This window comes from Trichomycterus rosablanca, chromosome 13 (genome assembly GCF_030014385.1).
Source record: "Trichomycterus rosablanca isolate fTriRos1 chromosome 13, fTriRos1.hap1, whole genome shotgun sequence".
In the NCBI taxonomy this organism is placed as follows: Eukaryota; Metazoa; Chordata; class Actinopteri; order Siluriformes; family Trichomycteridae; genus Trichomycterus; species Trichomycterus rosablanca.
This window is the reverse complement of record NC_086000.1, coordinates 26,480,802-26,508,471: the sequence shown is the minus strand read 5'-3', so window position 1 is coordinate 26,508,471 and position 27,670 is coordinate 26,480,802. Positions and strand designations below refer to the sequence as shown.

Sequence of the window (27,670 nt, the reverse complement as noted above, 5' to 3'; positions counted from 1 at the left end):
CAATTGCAACAGGAATTATAGGCAAGTTTATTAATGATTAAATTGAGTTCACACTCAATAATATACTTGTAATTTAGACTATATTTAAACAGCCTTGGCGAACTAAAACACTTAATGACGGTTAATATGGCATTGCAGCCTGCAGATTCTCTCTTGCTGGCTTGCTGGAATTATTTAAATGCATTTTTTCGTTGAATAAAAATTTATTGAAACGAATAATAACTTGAAATGTAGTATATATTGTTATATTAATTATACCTACTAAATAGATGGTTAATAGTGGCGCGATAACCAGGCTAGACTTTCTCTGATCTCTAAAGTCGCATGCAGGTACAGTACATCTACAGTGTATTAATGCAACGAGCACCATCAGAGAGGGTTTTAGTGCCGAGGGGAACATCACTACCCCACTCAGATCCTCTCTAAAACACATCAGGTGAACATGTTGGTTCGTCTAGCGCGCATGATAACGCAGGTTTAAACTCTTACAGACTTTATTCTTTATTCTATTTTTTTACCATATTTTGATTAGATGTGCATTTAAAATATTTAGCCTAAACACTTTTTTTTTGTTTCACAGTGTATATCTAGCCTAAGCTAGAAGCTTATTTAAACCTTTTTTTTATAGAGAAAAGACGCGCATCCCTGCTCTGTTCTGTATTTAACAATAAAAACGCATTTCATTGTTCTTAAAGCTGTCCCATCTTTGTCATTATAAAGCAATAATATACCGAATCATAGCCTAACAATAAAGCTTGTTTATATAGCTCTAAAATCCAGATAAATTAAGTAATAAAAAAAAAAAAAAAAAAAAAAAAAAAAAAAAAATGGCGATATAACCGCATACAGCGATATTGAGACAGGCTGAACACCGCAAGGGGAAATTCTGTCACCGCGACAGCCCTACTGGGAGTCATATCCAGTATTAGTGTTCACATTTCATTGTATACGCACTTTGATAGAAATAGTCTGAACAATTTTGTCTAATACCTTTTTTCAATATTTTAGCAAAACAGTGCATTATAAAACATGCAGTGTATTGCTCTGTCTGTAGGTATGGATGCAGATTATGATGAGCCTCGTTTAGATGTAAGCCGGTTAAAGAAGCAAAAGGAGCAAGTCTTACCCCACCTCATCCTGATGATGCTGCCTCCCAACCGCCTGGACGTGCCACCTACTTCCAGAAGACGCAAGCGTGCACTGGATACCAGCTACTGCTTCTCGTAAGGGGACATGATTTTCTTTTTCAACTTTAGGCTAAATAGCTGGTGCTGAATGTGTTATTCTGGTTTATACACCATACAAAGCTCAAATTTCTTGGTAAAGCTTTCTTAAAAAAATAAAAAAAATAAATGAAACAGATTTTTAATAAAGAACTCTTCCTGGCTAATAGCTGTCTCTAAATACACATATTGAGATTAGGGTGTATTACTATTGTACAAAAAAAGAAACACAATAAATGAGCATGGTGTATCAATTTAAATAAAGATATAAGCTCCAAAGCTTTCAGCCAATCAGATCTGCTACTCAATTTTTATTTATATGAATGATACCAGGAACCATTAAAACAAGTAGTTTCTGATGCTTTCAGGTCATTCTGCAGCTATCAGCAACTCTTTTCAGGTTATTGCTGAAATCTGTGTTGTCTTTATTACTCATCCAGATGCACTTTTTAATATTTTCTATTTATTTATGCATTTCCTTCAATTTTTCTCCCGATTTTGTCTTTCACTGCTGGGGATCCGATTGCATTCGAAGAAGGTATATTTCCCACTCACGCCTCCTGCAACCCATGCGCAGTCCTCTTTCTTTTTTACCCATGCACTGGCGCCTCTATCTGCTAATCAGGGTCCTTGCACAGTGTTAGAAGACCCCACCCACATAGTCCACCCACAATTATGCCCGCTAGATGGTGCCCAGCCAACCGGTGGCAACGCCAAAAATTTCGAACATGAACATGGTAAAACATGAACATGAAATGGAAGTCAGGCCTTTTTGTCGAACATAATGCCTGACAAATGCACTATTGAATTAATAGGCACAAACTCCCACAAACACATGAACATCTTGTGTAATAACTGTTGTTGGGGGAACATAGGAGCTGCAACAGGGAAGATGGGCTTGGGTGTCCAACAAGCTCAGACGTCAATAGACGTTTGGTACAGAAAATTCATCCTCTATAATGGACTGGCGACCTGTCCAGGGTATTTCTAACCAAAGTGATGGTAAAACAGGCTGGATGAATGAATTGGCTGTTTAAAAATCACTGAAAAATGTGTGATACAAATTGACCTTTGAAAACTGAAATCTCACTGAGATCTACCAGTAATCAGTGTAAGATTAACACTTGATTAGCAGTTAGCTTACTGGTAATAAAAATAGCAGGGAAATGAACGGTGGATTTTTTTTTTCCAACTAGCAGTGCCAATTTCTCACTGACTCACACCAATAAATGTGTATCAACTAAACCAAAATAATGCCTCCACAGTGGAAAATAGTAACATTTATATTTCATCACACAAGCAGTGGTTCACATTCCAATTAGTATTAGCACATCATGTTTCCCTTCATTTTCTGAATGACTAAACTGTTTAATTGGCATCTGACAGCTTTAAGCACGAGAGAAGAATCAGCAAGTCGAGATCCGTCCTTGTACTGTATTTAAATGAGAGAGGGCCGGTGTGTGTAGCAGCTTCTCACTGCCACGATTCTTCAGTTTACCTTCCCGACAGCTTCAGACGTCTGGGCTTCGTCCAGGAAGGAAAAAAATGACACACCTTACAGTGGAATTTCTGAACTTCCAAAGGCACAGCATGAACTATTCATACGGTTATACAGAATGAGAATAGTGGGCTTAAATCGTCAAGACAGAATTGGATGCATTACTTTATTGAGGCTGTGGAAATGTCATTGAGCAAATGCATTAACTGTACCATGAACGCTGAGCACCAGAATGCCACGGTGTGCCATGCATGCATGCATAAGGAAATATCCAAACAGCTACTGATGATCCGTTTTTCTCTCTACTGCAGTAATTACGAGGAGAACTGCTGCGTGCGCCGTCTCTACATCGATTTCCGTCAAGACCTGGGCTGGAGATGGATCCACGAACCTAAGGGGTACTACGCCAACTTCTGCTCAGGACCATGCCCATATTTGCGCAGTGCTGATACCACACACAGCTCGGTAAGCAAAGGGTGGCACTGGGCTGTCATGCCATTTACTTACTGTTATTAAAGCAGAAATGATCAGTTAACTTGGCGGTCTTTACCAACTTTAATAATTAACAAGACATGCTGATATTTAAAACAACACATCAAAAAGCATTTTGTTCTTAGATTAAACACTCACAAGTTATGTACTGAAGAATATTTATGAGGTAGTTGGCACAACCGTTTAATGCAGCCTCTCAACTGGGATCCTGCATCAGGGATGCCAGAAAATATTCTGACACTGAAAAATGGAATTAAAATCCCAAACATCAATAGTTCCACAATTTATCATTATAATGCATTAGTCTATTTATACATCAGCAAAATCTTTTACATACCCCATTCTCAGTGTTTTTCAGTGCTGGGGTCAGTGTAAAACTATATAAAGGTTGACAGAATTAGCCAGACACTATGTCCCCCTATGCAATGCATTAGGAGAGTATTGCATAAAGTGCATGGGATGCTTCAGAAACAGTTAACTCTGAATCTGAGCTGTCAACTTCATCATCTACTCTCACTTTGCCAGTGATAGTAAGTCATATTTACCCCACCCCTCATCTTTTAATGACCACTTATGTGCGTGCAACCCTTAGTGCCAGTCCCAAGCCCAGATAAATAGAAGGGTTGCGTCAGGAAGGGCATCCATCATCCAGGAAGGGCAGTTGTAGCCTAACGTTTAAGGTACAGGAGTAGTAATCAAAAGGTTGCTGGTTCCAGCCCCACCACTGCCAGGTTGCCACTGTTGGGCCCTGAGCAAGGCCCTTAACCCTCAATTCCTTAGACACTATACTGTCACAGTCCTGTAAGTTGCTTTTGATAAAAGCATCTGCTAAATGCCGAAAATGTAAATCCATCATAAAAGCTGTGCCAAATGAATGGTAGTGGAATGGTCTATTGTGGTGACCCCAATGGGTTTAGGAGCAGAAAGGAATCATTCAGGGTGCTTGGGTGGCACAGCAGTAATACATAGTAGCCCAGTACATATTGGCCGCTCAAGCATAAAAACAGACGGGATTGGCAGTGTCTTAGAAGGATGGGGAAAAGGGGAGGGTAATGGCTTGACAGCCTAACTACTGGGAGGTGCACTTACACTTATCAGTGCGCTCTCAGTAATGGTCCAAGACTTAGATTAAAAACAGAAGGTTTGCAGGAAAAGGGATCCGGCGTAATTTTATCTATTTTTTTTTTTTTTCAGTGATGAGTTGTTTATCAAAGCATCATTTGCTCCACTATCTGGATGGCTTGCTGTTGATCAGTCTAATAACATTACAGTTTACCAGTTGCATTTAAGTATGGACATGTTAACTTTTGGAGTCGATATTAATGCCACAGTTCTGTTCTACTACAATGCAAGGCAGAACCTGCATAAATGATAAGCGGCTGAGGCTACAATCTTTATTTCTACTCACAGTTTATATAAATGACAGACTTAATTAATCTGCCTCAATGATTAGCTAGCTTTTACTTAACGATATGACTTTGTATTCAAAGATGAACACACTGTGTGTCCAGGTGGCGCAGCGGGATATTCCGCTAGCACACCAGCGCCGAGATTCTGAACTCCTCAGTTTGAAACTCGGCGTTGCCACCGGTCGGCTGGGCGCCATCTAGCAGGCATAATTGGCAGTGCCTGCAGCAGACACGTCTCTGCTAGGGTGGGGTGACCAGACTATGTGGGTGGGGTCTTCAAACATGTAAGGACCCTGATTGGCAGATAGAGAGGCGCCTGTGCAGAGTGCATAGGTGAAAAAGGGTTCCGCCAAGGGCTGCGCGTGGGTTGGAGGAGGCGTGAGCAGCAATATACCCACCTCGACTGCAATCCCCCAGCAGCAGAAGACAAATTGACTACACTAAATTGGGAGAAAATGCATAAATAAAATAGGGAAAAAAAAGATTAACACATAATAGTGGGTTTGTTTCAGACAACAGAGATTTTTATTTTATTAACAATACCACTATACACTACACCTGCATGCGTAAAAATGTGTGTTAAGCTAGCTTGCTATTAAGCTACTTTTAAATAAAGAAGGATAATACGACAAATGCAAGTTAGTTCATAAACCAGAACACAGAAGGATGACCTACTTTGTTCTCTTACTGTAGTTGCTGAGCCTGTACAACACTCTGAACCCAGAAGCATCAGCTTCACCCTGCTGTGTGCCTCAGGACCTCGAGCCTCTTACCATCCTCTACTACGTGGGACGAACACCTAAAGTGGAACAGCTTTCCAACATGATTGTTAAATCCTGCAAGTGCAGCTGAGAGCCTGGACGTGAATGGCAGCCCCCAAAAAACTCACAGCATGAATCAGGGAGTCAGGGAAGCCAGAACTGGACTTATATATACCTCTGTGCATCCATTTTTGTTTTACTGAGACCCTGGAGCATGATGCTTTCAAACACTACATTGCTAACAAGTTTTGTTTTAAGGGGGTTTTGCCATCAAATGCTAATCGGACCTCAGCATAAACCATTTGGACTGTTTGTTTTCTTCATTTTTCTGTATTTGTACCTCTTGCACCTGTACCTCTTGCTTTTCCACCACACGTCTCGGGCATTTCTGAACCAGCTGAGTGACGTCAGATAGACAATGCTGTTTTAGTGATTTATGCAGGAGCTGCTTTATTCACAGTGACTCAGCAGCGGCGATCAAGACACAAAGGAGGATTGATGATGCCTGCTGGAGTTCTACAACAGAAAAACTTAATGTTGTCTGCCTGCAGTTGTTGGGTTTGTGTTGTGCTGTGGTTTGCAGTGTGCCACACTGTTTGTTCACAATACAGGCGAACAGCCAACAATGCAAATGTCACAAATGGTGTAAATAATGATAAACATGCTGGAATGCTAATTTTCAAAAAATGTTTTGTTTCAAGTGTTTACCTCTGTTACACACCAGAATCTGAGCTTTGAGGATATTTGATTATTGGGCCTTAATGGAAATAATGTATGACACCATGTGAACCTAAAACTGTAAATGTTTTTACCTGCTATTACCCTTGAGAAACTTTTTTAATTAAAGTAGTCTTGAAAAAATAGAGCGTTTTGAGCATCTACCCAACAGTCTACTGGGATCTGTTCATGATTATATATACCGGCAACAGGGTCATGAATGGCCAAGGCTCATTGATGCACGTGGGGAGCGAAGGCTGGCCCGTGTGGTCTGATCTAACAGACGAGCTACTGTAGCTCAAATTGCTAAAGAAGTTAATGCTGGTTCTGATAGAAAGGTGTCAGAATACACAGTGCATAGCTGCAGACCAGTCAGGGTGCCCATGCTGACCCTTGTCCACCACCGAAAGCGGCAACAATGGGCACGTGAGCATCAAAACTGGACCACGGAGCAATGGAAGAAGGTGGTCTGGTCTGATGAATCACGTTTTCTTTTAAAAATGGATGGCCGGGTGCGTGTGCGTCGCTTACCTGAGAAACACATGGCACCAGGATGCACAATGGGAAGAAGGCAAGCCGGTGGAGGCAGTGTGATGCTTTGGTCAAAGTTCGGCTGGGAAACCTTGGGTCCTGCCATCCATGTGGATGTTACTTTTACACGTACCACCTACGTAAGCATTGTTGCAGGCCATGTACACCCTTTCATGGAAACGGTATTCCCTGATGGCTGTGGCCTCTTTCAGTAGGATAATGCGCCCTGCCACAAATCAAAAATGCTTCAGGAAAGTTTTGAGGAACACAACGAGTTTGAGGTGTTGACTTGGTCCGATCCATGGAGGCCCCAACTCACAACAGTTTATACAGCTTATTAATCGCTGAAGTCTTTAGTGGGGGGAAAAAATAGTGTTACAATATTGTCGTCTGCTGCTGCTGAACAGAAACACTAATGTGTCATGGTAACCAATATTTAAATTAAGTGAAATGACCTCATTGTTGTGTCCAGCAGTGAAATAATTTTGAATGTTGATCAATATTTTCCAAAGTCATAGGCAAAGGTACAGGCATTGTTAGGTCAGCCACTGATGTTGGATGAGAACGCAGGGCTCACAATCAATGTTCCAGTTTATTAATATTCAGTCAGTACAGCTCTGACTCATCTCTGCTGTGGATATATGATGTATCCGTCTATGGCCGTCTACATGAACTTGGAGTAAACAGGATTTATGGGACCGATCCACCTTCTTCCATAGTGTCGATGTCCTGTTGCCTGCATGTCCACTGTAAGTGGTTTGGACAGTGGACAGGAGTTAGCACAAATACTTTGAGTTTCAACTACACAGCCTCATACAGAGGATGCATTGTATTTTGTAGCACATTCACCCCATCACCAATTAATTGCAATTTGAGCCACAGTAGATTAATCTATACCAGATGCCAAAGCTTTCCTGTCCTCTGGCATTAATGAGTTTTGGTTGCCCAACAACCTGGTTCTGGTTTGTAGCTTGTCCCTCCTTGGACCACTGTCGGTGAGTATGCTTGCTGTTTTGGGGCTACTTTAACAGGAGGTATTTGGTATTTTAGTCCTGGATGCTGTAAGACATTGAGACAGTGTCCATTGTAAAAAGCGCTATGACTTGACCTAATAAATAAGTGCAGATTTGTCGGGAGCATGACATAGCTTGGGACCACAAGTCTCCACGAATCAGAACAAGGTTAATTAGAGTGATGATCAAAATGATAGAACATTTTTATCTTGGTAGGAATGGTCTTTAACAGGATGACAGTACCCCCATCCACAGGGCACAAGGAGTCAGAGAGTTTAATGAGTTTCCCTCCAGCTCCTGAGGCTCGGAAAATCCATGCCAAGCATTAAAGCTGGTCTGGTGCCTCATGAGACACTTTATGAGCTTTAATTGGACACTTGTATGTAGATAGTGAATAGAAAACCTACACTGGGAGGAAAATATTAGCTTCAAGATGAAAACCAAAAAAAAAAATTTGTAGTATTTAGGCATTTTAATTGTGCACAATGATAAAATGATTGGCATATTTATAATGCATTTACTAATAATGAAGAGGAAGACCACATGGTTCAGTAAACAAGTACATTTCCTGATACAATTCAAGTATACCACACTTTACATTCTTTTACATGTTCCATTAAAAGCTTTTTTTAATATAAAAGATGTAAAACTAAAGTCTCTTCACAAGGTGCACAAATATTGAATGGTATATCATCAATGTATATTATTAACAAATTATACACCGATCAGCCATAACATTAAAACCACCTCCTTGTTTCTACACTCACTGTTCATTTTATCAGCTCCACTTACCATATAGAAGCACTTTGTAGTTCTACAATTACTGACTGTAGTCCATCTGTTTGTCTGCATGCTTTGTTAGCCCCCTTTCATGCTGTTCTTCAATGGTCAGGACCCCCACAGGACCACTACAGAGCAGGTATTATTTAGGTGGTGGATCATTCTCAGCACTGCAGTGACACTGACATGGTGGTGGTGTGTTAGTGTGTGTTGTGCTGGTTATGAGTGGATAAGACACAGCAGTGCTGATGGAGTTTTTAAACACCTCACTGTCACTGCTGGACTGAGAATAGTCCACCAACCAAAAATATCCAACCAACAGCACGCCGTGGGCAGCGTCCTGTGACCACTGATGAAGGTCTAGAAGATGACCAACTCAAACAGCAGCAATAGATGAGTGATCGTCTCTGACTTTACATCTACAAGGTGGACCAACTAGGTAGGAGTGTCTAATAGAGTGGACAGTGAGTGGACACGGTATTTAAAAACTCCAGCAGCGCTGCTGTGTCTGAGCCACTCATACCAGCACAACACACACTAACACACCACCACCATGTCATTGTCACTGCAGTGCTGAAAATCATCCACCTAATCCTCCTGACCATTGACGAAGAGGGTGAAAAAGTATGTAGAGAAACAGATAGACTACAGTCAGTAATTGTAGAACTACAAAGTGCTTCTAGATGGTAAGTGGAGCTGATAAAATGGACAGTGAGTGTAGAAACAAGGAGGTGGTTTTAATGTTATGGCTGATCAGTGTAGTTTGGCTCATTAAAACTTCCACTACTTCTAATATTCAGTTCCATGGTGGAATGATATTGATAATGCTAATTTAGTTGGAATGTTGACTGAAATACAAACACAAAAAAGAAGTCTTTAAATTAGAATTATGTAATACCCTGAGAAAATAAAAATCAGTACAATATCAGAATATGCTTAAGAATATCAGGATTAGTTGTGCATAATTCAGTGTACAGTTTTGGCTAGATATAATAACGACAGAACAATAGAAACAGCATGTATTCTAACTACCATGCCATCGCTTTAAAACTAACAATGCACTATGCTGACTGCTTAGCCAAATATGCGATATTAACACAATCAGGTAAAATTATGACTTTCTGGTCTTTAACAATGTTATATGTATTGGAATAAGCAGAATCCAATACTCTGAGCACTCAGGTGGTGCAGTTCAAAACATAAAACAGTTTAATGCAGAATTAAAGTAGCTTGGAAAGCTTCAGTATATTCTTGTAATATATGGTCAGAGTCGCAGTGGGTAAGGCTCCACCCCTTCCTAAACACTGGCCACAAAGAACAAACATACACTAAAAGGGCATTAATCCAACAAAACATTTAGTTGCTCACACCTAACACCTAACAAATCCTCCCACAGACTATGACCAGAGATGAGGATCGAACCCTAGTCCCCAGATACCCATTGTGCTTTGCAACACCAATTCAACCAGCTGTACTACTGTGTTGCCCACCACAAATATACACTATGGCTAAGGTGTGTGGACACTTAAACATGAGATTGTTGGACATATAATTTCAAAATCGTGGTCATTTATATGGAGTTGCCCCAGACTGCAGCTATAACAGCCTCTGCTCTTGTGGTAAGGCTTTCCACAATATTTTGGCCTGTGTTTGTAGGAATGTAAGCACATTTAGTCAAACGAGCGTTTGTGAGCTCAGGCTAGCGATAGGCCTTTCCAATTTATTCCAAAGATATTCAATGGGTTGAGGTCAGGGATATGTGCAGGCCACTGGAGTTTCTTCACACCAAACTCATCAAACCATGTCTTTTTGAACTTTGCTTTTGCACAGGTGCACAGTCCTGTGGGAACAGAGAAGAGCCTTCCCCAAACTGTTATCACAAAGTTAAAAACATGTAATTTGTTACATAATACTATTTATATACCTGTTAGCAGTGGGTGTGGTTGAAACAACTGCACTAAAGAATTGAGGGTTGTGTCTAAATACTTATGCCCATGTGTTGTATACAATATGTTGTGGAAGTAAAATTGTACTGTATAAAAATTACCCCCAGAAATTATTGTGGTATTACCTTGGTGCCTCTGCAACTGGGACTTCTATTGTCTGGTCAATATTTGAGTATAGATGTCCACCACTTGTGGTCTTGTGGTTTCACACCTACTAAAGTGGCCAAGAGGGAGACTGATCTGGTGCATACCTTCTTTTTACAGTGAAATATTGAAGATGGTATATATAGAGTAGTTAAATGTAAAGATATTCACTGCCATAGAGTTATAGACCTAATATATATTTAATAATAATAGCATATTTAAATGGCTGTTACACTGCACAGGCTGGGTAGAGAACAGGCAGCAGCTGTGGTTGCCCGTCCATTACCAGTCTTTCTTCAGCAACAGTTGCGATGTGAGAAGTGGGCAGGACAACTGCAGCAGTACGACGGAGAGGAACTGAAGGCCACCGGAAAGTCTTGGGGAATGGAACAGATCTGCGCTGGTGTCAAAGCCAGGGATTTCTTACACTGCAGCTATCCTGTTGCACTCTCCAAGAAAATAAATAAGTTTGGTTTGATGTCAGACACCGTCTCAGGGGTAAGAGCATATGTCAGCTGTTCCCCGACTGCAAGGGAAGGTATGATTCTTGTCTAGTTTAGGGGATTGCACTTGAGCTGGATAACAATAAAAACAGATTAGCTTGGACAGAAAATACAAATGCTAACTGCACAGCTGAGAAGCAGGGATGAGGCAGATGAGGGACATTTCTACTCTAATAGGTAAAACCTGGTAAAATCAGTCTGTTTTCCCTATTCAAAAATGGTGCCAATAAGAAGACCAAACACCTGCAGGAGTCACTGAAGCAGCTCTCTCAGTCATCTGGTATTCGTCCCAAGAGTCTGGAATAATTTGCTATACACAGACTGACCTAAAAAAAAAAAAGAAAGAAAGAAAGAAAGAGGAGAGCAGGAGACTTTTTAGACATGTAAAAAAGTCATATAAAAACATACTGTATACAAAAAGTAGGGCCCTACTAAATTCAAGGGAAAATGTGCCTAAAAGTAACTCATAAACTGAATGATAGAATCAATGGAAGCTACAATACAGTGTCAGCCTACCTTAATAGCTCCCTCACAAAGACGAAAATACTCATCCATGGTGTTACCCCCCCCCCCCAATCCACAGAATCGGTTGGAAGTTATCCAAACTCAGTTACCTGAGTAGTGTTTTTAACAGCATCTTGGACATCTTGTGTAACTGATTGCTAATGTAACCAAACGTCCTTATAGTTTGCTTTATAAAGAAATAAATAAACTGTACAAAGACAAATTATCGGGAGTATGATACTTTACTGGCTTGTTCTTTTAAGACGCAGCACAGAGATGATCACGTGTGTAGAGAAGCACACTTTGACTTTGGAATCCCCAAAGGGACACAATGCACTTAATACGTAAACACACATCAAACCTTGTCAGCACACTACACCACAGAAAAGTCTGTTACACGAACATAATTGCCGTATGATTGCGTCTCATACACTACGTGAATGAAAAATGTTAAATCGCTATACACAAACCTTCAATTTTAAAAGTGCACATAATTACATCTAATTTACACACAATGTCTTTTGACTTTGTACTTATAAACGTATAAGCACAAACACTGATATTTTAAAAAATGCAAAAAAAGTATTTAGTCATTGCATTACAAAGACATTTGGTTTCTGATATTAATGCAGCAAAGAAAAAATTGAAAAATATTCTCGTGCAAATATTTTTTAAGGGAATAATTCACACAGCACGTAGCAACCATGCTAAATGTGAAATAGCTTCCTAAAGTTTTTAGGGACAAAATTATTAAATAATACTTGAATTGAAGGTACATAGTGATAGCAAACATCTTAAACATCCTTGTCAGTACAATCAGTTTGGTAATCTGCAAATATAAAGTTTATTAAACCTGAAATAGTCTGAGGGCACATTGTAGAATCTTGTGTGTGTCAGAGGACTAAGTTAAGATACGAGGGATCTTCAAAAAGTTTCTGCACTTTTATATTTTGGTTGGAAACAGTGAGGGTGGGAGGAGTAGTCATTTGTCGGGTCTGAGAGACTGAGAGAGAGAGAGCTTATGGTCCGGATATAGCGCCATCTGATTTCAACCTTTATGGACGCTCAAAGAAGCTTTAAGGGGAAAAAGATTTTCATGTGATGATGTGAAAGCAGTGGTGCATCAGTGGCTACATGGTAACGATAAATGAAATGCACTGCAGTATCCGTGTCTTTAGCCCCCATTCAGTAGAGCATTTTGTAAGTCAGTTGCAATAATCTTACTCACAATTAAGTGGCGCCTCACATTTAAGTTGGTTAACATATTTAAATAATGGTATAACAACACTGGGTTACAAAATGCTAGTCATGAATGTAATATACTCCTCCCTTATCAGTGCTGTTTAACATTAACATAGAGATGCTACATTTATTCTGATCTGTTATTTTTGTGAATATAACAATAAACAGATGCCAGCATAAAATCAGTGCATGCTCATCATCCTAAATACATTCTTATTTTTTTTACACTTTACCAGTTACTGGAGTTCTTTTAAGTAAGTAAATCCAAATTACCCATTAGAGAACACTAGTTCATTTGTTTATTAGGATTTTAACGTCATGTTTTACACTTTGGTTACATTCATGACAGAAACGGTAGTTACTCACACACAAGGTTCATCAGTTCACAAGGTTATGTTGGACACAGTCATGGACAATTCATTATCTCCAATTCACCTCACTTGCATGTCTTTGGACTGTGGGAGGAAACCAGAGCACCCGGAGTAAACCCACACAGACACAGGTAACTAGTAATTAACATAATACATACAGTGGGTTCAGAAGGTATTCTTAACGTTTTGTACACTTTGTGTTATGGATCTGATTTTAAATGGTACCCATTAGTCTACGCTTAATTATTTATACGGATAAAGTGAAAACATCAAATTCAAATATTGAAAAAAAATCACAAATTTTAATGTTGTATTCACAAAGCATTTAGACTCTGCTGTGCCACTCTTAATTGTGGTTAAGTGCTTCTGGTTTGCTTTAAATATTCATTATTTTTAAAATGTACTTACAATTCAATTTCAATTGGAGTCCAACAAGGCCACCTATCTGAATTGATTGGACAAAGCTGTGACAAGATATAGATAGAAAGTCTAAGTCGTTGGATGTTTCCAAGACCACAGTGGCATCAACACCTCTGAAATGGTAGAAGCTTGGCACAACCTTAAAATGTTCCTATAGTTGGCCATCTGGATTAACTGACCACCCCGGGCCAAAAAAGCCTTGGTCAGGGGAGTAAGAAAGAACCCAAATGTCACTCTAAAATAGTTCATAAAGTCCTGTGTAGAGATGGTAAAACCTGTTGGATAAACACTTCATAAATCAGGTCTTTATGGATGGAAGCCACTGTTGAGTTAAAGGTATATGACAGCTCGCTGGGAGTTTGCTGAACGGCAAAAGAACACTGGCAGGATGAACAAAAATATTCTCTGGTCTGATGGGTTGAAAATCTAACTTTCATCTTTCAACACACATTTAATGACCCAAGCATACAGCTAAAACAACACTGAAGTGGCTTTGGGGAAAGTCTCTAAATGTCCTTGTGTGGTCCATGCGAAGCATAGATTCCCCATCTAACATTTTTTGAGAGACTCGAAGAAGTAGGTCTGAAGAATTTGTCATGAAAAGTGGGAAAACCTGCCCAAATCCAGATGTGCAAAGCTTGTATAGATGTAACCTTAAAGAACCGCCTCTGTAATTCTAAACAGGCTTTTAAAAATACTAATAATAGGTTTACATACTTCTGTGAATACGAGATTTCACTTTTAAATATTTTTTTTCCTCTTTTTCTCCAATTCCCCCCCCCCCCAATTTTCTCCCCTAATCTAGTCGTTTCCAATTACCATGATTGCGTTACGCTTCACCTCCACCGATACAACCCTCCACTGCTGAATGAGGAGCTGCGCAACTGACACACGCCCCCTCTGACACGTGTGCAGTACCAACTGGATCTTTTCACCTGCACGAGGCGAGTTCATATGCGGATCAGCCTTGTACACAGATAGCCACAGCATTGTTCCCCAGCTCTGTTCAGGCACCAGTAATTGCACCAGTTATGAGGAACCCTGGTCCCACCCTGTGTTTGGTTGTTTGTTTGCTGTGTTCCACCCTGGTGGGAATCGGACGACGCTGTGCGATACCGTCTGGCCCATAGTACTAGAAAAGGTGACGCTGTGTGTCCACCTGACCCGTAGTTTATGGATTAACAGTAAAGACGTATGGGACGCCTGTCTATGTAAGACAGAGATATCACCATGGACGAAATCGCTATATGAGCGTCATTGTAACGTGTATCTCTCTTGTTTTAATTTCATATTCTCTGAATTGTAGGGTATATTTTACTATATTTTCTTTTAGTTTTCATGTTCTTAATTGCTTATCTCTCTTGTTTTAATTTCATATTCCCTGAATTGTAGGATATATTTTACTATATTTTCTTTTAGTTTTTCATGTTCTTAATTTTTTATCTCTCGTTTGAATTTCATGTTCTCTTAATTGTAACTAAATGTTTGCAAGAAGTCTTTCTGAGGTTCTAGATCTCAGGAGTGTTTTAATGCTTTTAATTAAATTTTTTTCCTTATGTAAAGCACTTTGAATTCCCAATGAGTATGAAAGGTGCTATACAAATAAACTTGACTTGCCTTGCCTATTAGGATTTTAATGTCATGTTTTACACTTTGGTTACATTAATGACAGGGACGGTAGTTACTTATTACACAAGGTTCATCAGTTCACAAGGTTATATCGAACACAGTCTTGGACAATTTAGTGTCTCCAGTTCGACTCACTTGCAAGTCTTTGGGCATGTGGAGGAAACCAGAGTGGCCTGAGTGGCCCACCTTTAAATATTTAATTTAAAAAAATGTAATTATGAGTGCTGGGATGTAGAGTGATGTGTAAAATTGACAGTTATATCCATTTAAAATCAAATTCACAACACAATAAAGTGGGCAAAATGTCAAAGCGTTTGAATGTTTTCTGAATTTACTGCTTTATATCTTACATATAATATTACATATTTACTCCAACACTTAGTGCTAATCTAAAATGCTAGATCATTATCTAATCATTCAACAAACCTTAAGCAAAACATGATTATTATTTTTGAATTAATTTCAAAATTGTATCTGCGACAAAGCATAAAAACCAAAAAGATTACAAAATTATTAAACATATACACCGATCAGACATAAAATGATGACCACTTTCCTAATATTGTGTTGTTCTCTCTTTTGCTGCCAAACAGCCCTGCAACTGTGATGCAGTGTATTCTGACACCTTTCCATCAGAACCAGCATGAACTTCTTTAGCTACAGTACCTCGTCTGTTGGGTCGGAACACACGGGCCAGCCTTCACTCCCCACGTTCATCAGTGAGCCTTGACCCTGTTGTCGGTTTACCACGGTTCCTTCCTTGGACCACTTTTGATAGATACTGACCACTGCAAACCGGGAACACCCCACAAAAGCTGCAGTTTTGGAGATGCTCTGACCCAGTGGTCTAGCTATCACAATTTGGCCCTTGTCAAAATGGCTTTTTTCCTGCTTCTAACACATCAACTTTGAGGATAAAATGTTCACTAGCTGCATAATATATCCCACCCACTAACAGGTGGTGATGAAGAGATAATCGGTGTTATTCACTTCACCGGTCAGTGGTCATAATGTTATGCCTAGTCAGTGTATGTTCTATGTATTTTAAATATTTACTGATCAGATGGGAAATGGGTTTGTTGTCTCTAAAAGATCATATTCTAAAATCAAATTATAGTCAAGAAAACATGAGACACAGTTTAATAACAAGTTATAGGAAGCTGCATTAGTCACGTCCACTCTTTTTTTTAAAGTTTCTGTGAAATTCGTGTATTCCTCACTAAATGTGGTTATGTAAGACAAGACGTTGCAGCTGTCCTTCCTGTGTCCTCCTTTTTCACTGGTCTATCACCTGGCTTCGATCCAGTCCTACAGGAGAAAGAAAATTCCAAGTGCAGTTGGAGCTGCTGTGTTTGTGCTTCCAAACAGTATTCTCTTTCATTCCCTCTCCGCAGACTCTGTTTATTTTGGTGCTCTTTTACACCATTGGGCCTTACGGCACAGGAGAACGAAAACATCAGACCCAACTTCCAATCCAGTGACATGACTTCTGGAAGCAGCTTTTCCAAGCTCAGCAAGAAATGGGTGGAAAAAAAGAGAATGGGAAAATATTTCCACTTTTATTGTACATTTCTCCTCGATAAAACCCTCACAAAACCTTTATACATAATAAATTGTGATAAAACAGACAACAGCAAACAAAAAGATGGTGATGCCAAATGAACAGAAGACAAACATTAAATACCAAAGAATAGTGAAAATAGGGCTGTGTGGTTTCTGGTTTGGAACTGTAGTGGACAGCCCTGCCAAAAGCGAGCAAAAGGTTGAAAGAAAAGTCTAATTGGTCGGCTCTTTGTTTGATTTAGATTTTTTAGGGGGTACATGGTGAAAGTACCCTTTGGATTCAGGCCTGTGTTCCAATTTAAGCACAGCATGTCCTCCTTTTCTCAATGCTAGGTCTGTAAACTTTGTGCTAAATGTGGGTGTAGTCCTGTTAAAAATCCCACACCCCACAACCCCCCCCACCCCTCCTGATTCATGTGTATAATACATAAAAATGAACTCTTGTTTCAAAATGATATATAGTGCCTTGAAATAGTACTTCATATCAATATACACTGATCAGCCATAACATTAAAACCACCTCCTTGTTTCTACACTCACTGTCCATTTTATCAGCTCCACTTACCATATAGAAGCACTTTATAGTTCTACAATTACTGACTGTAGTCCATCTGTTTTTCTGCATGCATTTTTAAGCCTGCTTTCACCCTCACAGCGCTGCTAGAGCTTTTAAATACCATGTCCACTCACTGTCCACTCTATTGGACACTCCTACCTAATTGGTCCACCTTGTAGATGTAAAGTCAGAGACGATCGCTCATCTATTGCTGCTGTTTGAGTTGGTCATCTTCTAGACCTTCATCAGTGGTCACAGGACGCTGCCCACGGGGCGCTGTTGGCTGGATATTTTTGATTGATGGACTATGGTCCAGCAGTAACAGTAAGGTGTTTAAAAACTGTAGCAGCGCTGCTGTGTCTTATCCACTCATACCAGCATAACACACACTAACACACCACCACCACGTCAGACTCCTGAGAGAGTCCTGACCATTACAGAACAGCATAAAAGGGGGCTAAAAAAAGCATGCAGATGGACTAAGTCAGTTATTGTAGAACTACAAAGTGCATCTATATGGTAAGTGGAGCTGATAAAATGGACAGTGAGTGTAGAAACAAGGAGGTGGTTTAAATGTTATGGCTGATTGGTGTATATATATTTGACAACAGAAATAGTTTGGAGGATAAAGACTCATTTAAAGCTCTGTAATTTATTTTTACAGATTTAAACATGTCCATTCTTTACCCTACTGCTCTGCCAACCTCTGCCTCATGTATGGCATCCATACCCACCAGTAGTGAAATACTTCATAGAGATGAAACACACTACACTTCCTTTGAGTATATGTAAGTGAGTCTTATCGGCCCTCCCTCAGACACTGACAATTGAGTTTATAGAGTGTCTGACCAGACTGGTGTAAACACTATAACTCCAAATCTGGTCTCTGCTGTGGTGGTCTGGCAAACCAGACTGCTGTGCCACCCAAGTGCCATATACTCTACTTTAATAGCATCACATTTGTTATGGAGAAACTGTGAGTGTGACAGTTTCCTAATCATGGTTCTTTTAATTTGTCAAATACTTATACAGTGTGCGCTTCTGGGCATTTTTAACAACAAACAGCAATAAATCCAGAGCAAGATGTCAAATAAAAGCACAAGAATGAGTGACTGCTAATGGTAAGACTAATAAAAAGCAGGATAAGCAGAAGCAAGCATGAGGTGTGACTATGATAGAAGTTGGGATAGGAGTGGCAGGATGAGAGAGAGAGCGCGTGACGGATACAAACTGACAACTAATCACGAAGAATGCTGCCTGAATAGATGAGCATTAACTCCCTGTCACACTCGATCAGAGCAGGTCACTTATCACACAGTGGACCCTTCATTCGCTCGAAACAACAGAGAACCACAACGCATGGCTGCACTCAAGTAGTGTTGTTCCTTTTGTGTTTTTATCCCTCTACCTTTGTCTATCTAACCCTGCTAACATCACTTGAGGTGCCAAATGCCTCCCAAATGCACAGGTTGATAAGGAAAAACACTATGAATTATCTTAGTACTGTGTTTTTTTTCTAAAGAGATTAAAGTGAATTTTTATTTCTTTATTTCTTTATTAGGATTTAATGTCATGTTTTACACACTTTGGTTACATTCATGACAGAACAGGTAGTTTCTCGTTACACAAGATTTATCAGTTCACAAGTTCAATTTCAAACAGTCATGGACAATTTTGTATCTCCCATTCACCTCACTTGCATGTCTTTGGACTGTGGGAGGAAACCAGAGCTCCCGGAGTAAACCCACACAGACACGGGGAGAACATGCAAACTCCAAACAGAAAAGACCCGGACCACCCCACCTGGGGATCGAACCCAGGCCCTTCTTGCTGTGAGGCGACAGTGCTACCCACTGAGCCACCGTGCTGCCAAAGTGGATTTTTAAATAATTTATTTTTGTTTTGATTTTAATTTCACATACTGTTCTAAGTTTTCAGGAACTGAGGTTTGTAGATTTTGAAAAAAAAAAAGCAAATACAGTAGAGATGGCATTCAGGGACATTCTTGATTAGACAAACAGATGTGCAACAGCTTAAACTATTTAATATCACTGTTTCTGCAATGAAATCAACAGCTCCTCCGGAACCACTCAGAATCCGAGGTGGAAAGAGTTGTGCAACACTAGTATGGGAACGTGTATGTACTCACGGTAAGTTGTACAAAAGTCATAGTACAAAAGGCACAAAGCCATGACTTCCAAAAGAAAAAAAGAGAAAGAATTAAAAAAAAGAGAAAGAATTAAAAAAAAAAAAAAATGTGTAATACATTGAAAGCTTAATTTTTTGGCGCAGAGGGACTAAGAAAAAAATGCTGACGTTTAACTGGCTAATCTGTTTATAAATCATAACTGTATTTATTCACTATGTAATAGGGATGTCCTGATAATGTTTTTTTGTTCCCAATCCCAACTATTAATTTTGATCCCGAGTCTCAAACCGATACTTGTATTTTCTAGATATTGTCTAGATAAGAACTAGATAATACTGTTCACACAGTGCACACTTCAAGTACATTACAGTTATTCAAATTAATCCAATGTATATGTTTAACAACTGAATAGCCCTGCAGTGCTGTAGGAAAAAAATGCCTGCATCCAAGCTATTGCTTAATGTTCTTTTATTTTTACAAAATAAAAGTAAACAAACTTAGTGCAGCATTGTAGTAGTAAAATTGGTAGTAATTGTAGATCGTTTGGTTAAATAATAACTGGTTTGTTTATGAGCCACCGTACTTGTAGGCGTGTTGTAACTGTAACAAACTTTTCTGTGGTTGAATTGTGACATTGGTTTGATGGACGTTTCTACGCGAAGTGAGTGTGTTTTGACCCTTTGGGGCTTCCATAGTGCATGGAACAGCGTGCTTGGCTAATGCGATGACTCTAGCTGTCCGCTATTCGGTACCGTAACAGAAGAAGTTAATAAAGTGTTAAATGCTCCCAAAAATTTGTGAATATACCGTGTATTTATTTCTTTATTAAGCAAGTGCATCTCTACGTTGTTTTGTAAACCGGAGTGATCCTTGACTCACACACCATATAAATAGTACAATTGTACAGTAATGAACGCAGCGGACATGCTGACGTACAACAAAGGATCGGGCTTAGGATCGGCCTTAGTAAAGCCGATACCGATCAGTTAAAAAAAATGCCTTGATCGGCCCCAATTCCGATCTTTGAGATCGGATCGGGACATCCCTACTATGTAATATTTCTTCCTTGGATTAAGAATTTCTATACAAACAATTATGATAAACAATGTAACTGTCCTATCCTTTTGGGATGCTGGATGCTGCTGGTTATGAGCTATTTACCTGTGAATCACCCAAAAAATCAGAGAGTAGAGAGAAAATGCAAGCAATAAATAAACAAGTGTTTAAAATGTACATTTGGTGAATGGAAGGAAACTGTACAATTCAAATTGTCAATGCTGCAAAGGTGCATCAACCAAGTATTAGGCCAAGGGTGTGTACAGAAATGTAACCCCTAAATAAACCATTTTTGTCAGTAAATTGTGTAACTTCATAATTATTGGTGATTGTGTGTAGATGTTTGAGGCAAAAAAAGAACTTGATCTATTATAGAATGAGTCTGTGGCGTAATAAAACGTGGAGAAGGTGAAAGGGATGTGCAGACTTTCTGGCTTGACTGTAAATGTCATAAAACCCACAATCACATGATAAAATATTTACTTATTCAAAAAAGTATATTTTAATTATTTAATTACAGAAAATTTACAGTTTATGTAATCATTAAACTAACACTGCCATAATGGATGCCCTTAGTGCTTGTAAGCATATGACTTTAAGAGTATCTATTGATGGATCTTTTCCACTAAAGCCATTGACTTAACTTGTACCACTTAAGTTGTATATGGCCTCAAGAGTGATTCCTGATCCTGGTCTTGAAGACACAATACTTGGGTCCCTTAGATGTGATCCAGGTCATAAAGGCTAGCTCATAGATGATGAATAGCATCAGGTGTTACACGGGGGGGGGATGGGCCCTGATGTTAATCTTGGTACTACTACTTTATGTGCAGTCCATTATATAAACAGAATCAGTGGTGAGCGTACTCACCCAGGCCAAGTGGGACGAAAGCCAAGAAGGTCAGTTTAAGTTTAAAGTGTCTTGTTGCCATGGCACTGGATATAAATAAGAGCCTGAGCTAAATGGAGCTCATCAAAGATGGAATGGTCACTATGGCCAGCTGCCTGGTTCTAGTGTTGGCAGGGGATTCCACCTGCCTGGGCACACTGTCTCTAAAGCTCTCTGCCAGGGCTGGGCATTAAAATACTATAGACGTGTGTTCCCTCTGCCTGCTCTGTTCACTAATCTACACTAATCTAGGTTTTGAAGTGGGTTTCCTAATACTGATGCAGTGTTGACTGATCTGACGAGCAATTTAAATCTTTTGCTTAATGACAGCTCTGAAATTTTTTTTACATATAAGTCTGAATTACAGATGTGTGTGTGTGTGTGTGTGTGTGTGTGTAGATTCACCTGTCTTTCCACATATGGTATCGTAAACAACATGCTGACGACTGAACGTGCCATTCCTGGATGGATTATCAGTAGATGGTACTGGCCTATTAACAGAGAGACAAAAATGTATGAGTTCAAGAAATATTTCTAATATGACACATATCTACACACACTGGAGCTGAAGCTTTGCTTTGGGGGAAGAACAAACTATAAAGAAAAAGTATGCAGACACTTCATTTCAAAAACGTTATGATGGACGAGAGGGCCTGAATTGCAATCAACGTTAGAATTAATCTTTAAGGTGTTCAGTTGAGTTAAAATCAGGACCCTAGGGTGCACGTCACAAGAGTTTCTTAGGGACCCAGGCCACAGACAAGGGCTTTTTCAAACTGTTGGCATAAAGTTGGAGGCACATCATTTATATTGTACAATTGATTTACACACCTCTAGCTTAATAGTTAAAAGCAGCACCCAAATACCATATATACACCACAAGCCAACCCCCAGAAATCAAAGCACAGAAAAAGACTTCCGACTTCAGAAACATGGACAGCACCTTTGTAATCACTGCAGAGACCTCCAAGGTGACTGGTGTAAGTTTCTCCCCTGGGCATTATATAGCAAGAACTGGCCCACCACTCCTTCAACAGCTTGACTTCATTACAGTATTATATCAGCCAACCCTGCTTTCCTGGAACCCTGCTCATAGGGAGGTTCCTGCAGTCTGTAGACAAGTGCTACCAAGACAGTAGGAAGCCATATGGAACTGAGCCATCAAACAACAGAGGATCCAAAACCAAGTCTCACTGCAGAGGCACCAGATTACAAGCTGAAAGAGAGTGTGGCTATGTAGGAAAAAATAGTACTGTGCAAAAGTTTTAGGCAAGAGTGGAAAAAATGCTGCAAAGTAAGAATGCCTTCAAAAATTGAAGTGTTAATAGTTAATTAACAAAATACAAAGTGACGGGCGCAGACAAAACTGGCCACCGAGTCTGCTGGGTGGGAAAAGGCCGCTTTAAGCAGACCGAGGTGCCTGTGCAGAAGTGGATGAGCCTCATGTGCTAATCCACCGAATGCATGGGAGAAAAAGAAGGGGTTGAAGGCCTGCACACGTGTCAGAAGGGGTGTGGAGCAGGCAAATATAACCTCCACAAATGTAATCAGGATCCTCAGCGGTGGAAGACTAACTGGCAAAATGGAGCAAATGCTTAAATAAACAGGAAAAAATGCTAAGTAAATGAACAAGAGAGAAATCTAAACCCGATCAATATTTGGTGTAAACACCATTTGCCTTCCAAACAGCATCAATTCTTCTAGGTACACTTGCACCCATTTTAGAAAGCACTCAGCAGTGAGGTTGTTCCAAACATCTTGGAGAACCAACCTCAGATCTGTGGGTGCAGGCTTGCTTAAATGATGTTGGTTAATGATGTTGAGATCAGGGCTCTGTGGGGGCCATATCATCACCAGTTCTTCTTTAAGCTGAAGATAGTTCCTAATGACTGGTTTGTTACCTCTGGGTTTTGGGTGGCTAGCAATGATGTTTTGTGTTGTCACTTTGCATCTGTGATGTGTACAGTTCCAGTCAGTTTCATAATTTTTTAATCTAATGAGTAAACTAATGAGTATAACAAAAAAATGCCTGGCATGAGGGCAAGCTGGTCTAAAGGGGTCCAATACACACATATGCAATAGACTAGTCTGGACCCTTGATGCCTAGTTCACACTACAAAATTTTTGCCCTGATTTTGGCTCACCGACAGGACGTCGCTAGATGTGTCGACTCGGAGTCAACTTGGCATTCGCTTGAGGATTGGAACTCTGCTCTCGGTCGCTATGTGTGAACTGTTCAACGTCTCGATCTCGCCGAGCGCTCGCTCTCCATAGTGCATGGAACAGCGTGCTTGGCTAACGCGATGACTCTAGCTGTCCACTATTCAGTACCGTAACAGAAGAAGTTAATAAAGTGTTCTGCTCCCGACAATTTGTGAATATACCGTGTATTTATTTCTTTATTAAGCAAGTGCATCTCTACGTTGTTTTGTAAACCGGAGTGATCCTTGACTCACACACCATATAAATAGTAAAATTCTACAGTAATGAACGCAGCGGACATGCTGACGTACAACAAAGGATCGGGCTTAGGATCGGCCTTAGTAAAGCCGATACCGATCAGTAAAAAAAAAATGCCTTGATCGGCCCCAATTCCGATCTTTGAGATCAGATCGGGACATCCCTACTATGTAATATTTCTTCCTTGGATTAAGAATTTCTATACAAACAATTATGATAAACAATGTAACTGTCCTATCCTTTTGGGATGCTGGATGCTGCTGGTTATGAGCTATTTACCTGTGAATCACCCAAAAAATCAGAGAGTAGAGAGAAAATGCAAGCAATAAATAAACAAGTGTTTAAAATGTACATTTGGTGAATGGAAGGAAACTGTACAATTCAAATTGTCAATGCTGCAAAGGTGCATCAACCAAGTATTAGGCCAAGGGTGTGTACAGAAATGTAACCCCTAAATAAACCATTTTTGTCAGTAAATTGTGTAACTTCATAATTATTGGTGATTGTGTGTAGATGTTTGAAGCAAAAAAAGAACTTGATCTATTATAGAATGAGTCTGTGGCGTAATAAAACGTGGAGAAGGTGAAAGGGATGTGCAGACTTTCTGGCTTGACTGTAAATATAATGTCATAAAACCCACAATCACATGATAAAATATTTACTTAATAATGGATACCCTTAGTGCTTGTAAGCATATGACTTTAAGAGTATCTATTGATGGATCTTTTCCACTAAAGCCATTGACTTAAGTTGTATATGGCCTCAAGAGTGGTTCCTGATCCTGGTCTTGAAGACACAATACTTGGGTCCCTTAGATGTGATCCAGGTCATAAAGGCTAGCTCTTGGAGAACCAACCTCAGATCTGTGGGTGTAGGCTTGCTTAAATGATGTTGGTTAATGATGTTGAGATCAGGGCTCTGTGGGGGCCATATCATCACCAGTTCTTCTTTAAGCTGAAGATAGTTCCTAATGACTGGTTTGTTACCTCTGGGTTTTGGGTGGCTAGCAATGATGTTTTGTGTTGTCACTTTGCATCTGTGATGTGTACAGTTCCAGTCAGTTTCATAATTTTTAAATCTAATGAGTAAACTAATGAGTATAACAAAAAAATGCCTGGCATGAGGGCAAGCTGGTCTAAAGGGGTCCAATACACACATATGCAATAGACTAGTCTGGACCCTTGATGCCTAGTTCACACTACACAATTTTTGCCCTGATTTTGGCTCACCGACAGGACGTCGCTAGATGTGTCGACTCGGAGTCAACTTGGCATTCGCTTGAGGATTGGAACTCTGCTCTCGGTCGCTATGTGTGAACTGTTCAACGTCTTGATCTCGCCGAGCGCTCGCAGACTCGAGAAAATATCTAGCATGTTAAATATTTGGACCAGTCAGCGACTCAAAATCATGTAGTGTGAAAGGCGTTGCGAGCAGGTTGTGAGTGGCAGCAAGTGCCATGTCGAACTACAGCCAATGAGAATGCAAGATACGGGGTAAGGGGGAAACCCGGGGGAGGAGTTGTAAAAGCGTGGGACATAGTGGGGCATAATATGGTTTCTATCAGAATACATCAGCACACACACAAGCTTTACAGTATTTGTGATCTTATCGTCCATGCCAAACCATAATACCAACGCTGCATTGTAAAAATATTTATTAACCTCCAACTTACAAAAAAAAAAAAAAAGACTATCCCTGCTGGTCACGTAGCCAAATCCACTCAGATTCATTTATTTTTTTCTACTTGCTTTTACACTGCACATCAGCGCACAAACAACTTTGTACAGCGATCTGAACAACTTGAAAGTCGTGTAGTGCATCAGATCGTTTTGTGCTATATGGCATCCTGACCTACAGAATGTTAAATGTGGGCAGTTTTTTATCATTGGCCATTCATACATAAATAAATGAAATGCATTACAAGATGAAAGAAAAAATATCAGCCCACTTTAAACAGCTTGATCTGATTTGGCTGAAAATGATTGAATTAAATATGCTTGCCTTAATGGAATGTTGATATAAAATTATTACTGTGTGCTTTTCTAAATAGTGACTAATTAGATGTTCCTAATGGCAGACATAATGGAACCAGTGAAAAACTTTCCCCTTTTGGCTGTGAAAGGCCCAAATAATTATACCTCTCCAGAAGAACATCTGGCTTAGTAGAGCATGTTAAATCACCAGTTCTGTCCAGGAGGGGGAAAGAACAGGGGCTGACATGCCTGCAACTCTATACGTTAAATCCGCTAAGCATTTTTTGAGAACAATAAATAAAGCTTAGCTGGTATCCACCTCCAGAAGCAGAAAAGTGGTTTGCCAGAGAAGCATTAGCACTGTAATGAAGGTGCACAGTGCTGCCTTGTATAGTCCACACAGTTGGCCTTTCATATGGTTACACAACCCCAGGGCACCATAGCAGATAAAAACATACCAATTATAAACCTAGCTCCAGCGAGCAGGAAGCAACACTTTAGGACTTTATTGGCAATTCAAGTTCAAGGCTCTTTGCGGCAGATTTTTAGCACTTAGCATGCTGGATAAAGTGCAACTATGCATCATTTGTTGGGCAATTTATACGCTGATGCATAGGCTGAACCTTATCATAGTTTGAACCATACCCTGATATTATGTACACATAATGAGTTATAATAATTAATACATTTAAAGTGAAAAGTCTACATACACTTATAAGAAACATTTATATCTGACTTAGAAACAACGGCTTCTTTCTGGCATGGCAGCCGTTAAGCCCCTGGTAGTCCTTCAGCAGATTTCAATTTATAAATAGAACCTCTATCACTATTCTATTTACTATTTAATAGTATGCAAACTAGTCCTATTAATATAAAAACAGACACAAACAGCCTTTGGTTATGTGTAGGTAATGACAAATTAACATGCAATGGCACAAAGTTAAATTACATAATAGAATTTCCTACACCACCAAAATACTAATTAGAGTACATATATACACTGATCAGCCATAACATTAAAACCACCTCCTTGTTTCTACACTCACTGTCCATTCCATCAGCTCCACTTACCATATAGAAGCACTTTGTAATTCTACAATTACTGACTGTAGACCATCTGTTTGTCTGCATGCTTTGTTAGCCCCCTTTCATGTTGTTCTTCAATGGTCAGGACTCTACCAGGACCACCACACAGTAGGTATTATTTGGGTGGTGGTTCATTCTCAGCACTGCAGTGACACTGACATGGTGGTGGTGTGTTAGTGTGTGTTGTGCTGGTATGAGTAGATCAGACACAGCAGCACTGCTAGAGTTTTTAAACACCTCACTGTCAATGCTGAACTGAGAATAGTCCACCAACCTAAAATATATCCAGCCAACAGCGCCCCGTCTGCAGCGTCCTGTGTCCACTGATGAAGGTCTAGAAGATGACCAACTCAAACAGAAGCAATAGATGAGCGATCGTCCCTGACTTTACATCGACAAGGTGAACCATCTAGGTAGGAGTGTCTAACAGAGTGGACAGTGAGTGGACACGGTATTTAAAAACTCCAGCAGCGCTGCTGTGTCTGATCCACTCATACCAGCACAACACAAACTAACACACCACCACCATGTCATTGTCACTGCAGTGCTAAAATTCATCCACCACCTAAACAATACCTGCCCTGTGGTGGTCGTGTGGGCGTCGTGACCATTGAAGAACAGGGTGAAAAAAGGTAAAAAGGTATGTAGAGAAACAGATGGACTACAGTCAGTAATTGTAGAACTACAAAGTGCTCCTATATCAATAAAATGGACAGTAAGTGTAGAAACAAGGAGGAGGTTTTAATGTTATGGCT

General features: G+C 39.9%; 2 protein-coding genes across 7 annotated transcripts in view; one reads left to right on the top strand and one right to left on the bottom strand.

Annotated features, from left to right (window-relative positions):
* Nucleotides 1-6,207, top strand: part of tgfb3 (transforming growth factor, beta 3) — a 41,595-nt gene extending 35,388 nt beyond the window's left edge. The window contains exons 5-7 of one of the 2 annotated variants that reach the window (XM_063006961.1): nucleotides 1,055-1,223; nucleotides 3,033-3,186; nucleotides 5,316-6,207. In XM_063006961.1, the coding sequence (XP_062863031.1) occupies nucleotides 1,055-1,223; nucleotides 3,033-3,186; nucleotides 5,316-5,474 (482 nt within the window). In that variant the 3' untranslated portion in view covers nucleotides 5,475-6,207. The remainder of the gene's footprint in view (nucleotides 1-1,054; nucleotides 1,224-3,032; nucleotides 3,187-5,315) is intronic. The other variant, XM_063006962.1, reaches the window with a different exon arrangement.
* Nucleotides 6,208-10,695: 4,488 nt separating this feature from the next.
* The window catches only part of ttll5 (tubulin tyrosine ligase-like family, member 5), a 117,681-nt gene continuing 100,706 nt past the window's right edge, over nucleotides 10,696-27,670 (bottom strand). For 3 of the 5 annotated variants that reach the window (XM_063007191.1, XM_063007195.1, XM_063007192.1), the window contains exons 31-33: nucleotides 21,802-21,887; nucleotides 11,261-11,343; nucleotides 10,696-11,089 (exon numbers count right to left, since the gene is read on the bottom strand). In XM_063007191.1, coding sequence (XP_062863261.1) covers nucleotides 11,291-11,343; nucleotides 21,802-21,887 — 139 coding nt within the window. In that variant the 3' untranslated portion in view covers nucleotides 10,696-11,089; nucleotides 11,261-11,290. Of the gene's footprint in view, nucleotides 11,090-11,260; nucleotides 11,344-16,307; nucleotides 16,492-21,801; nucleotides 21,888-27,670 lie in introns of those variants that run through there. The other 2 variants (XM_063007194.1, XM_063007196.1) reach the window with 2 other exon arrangements.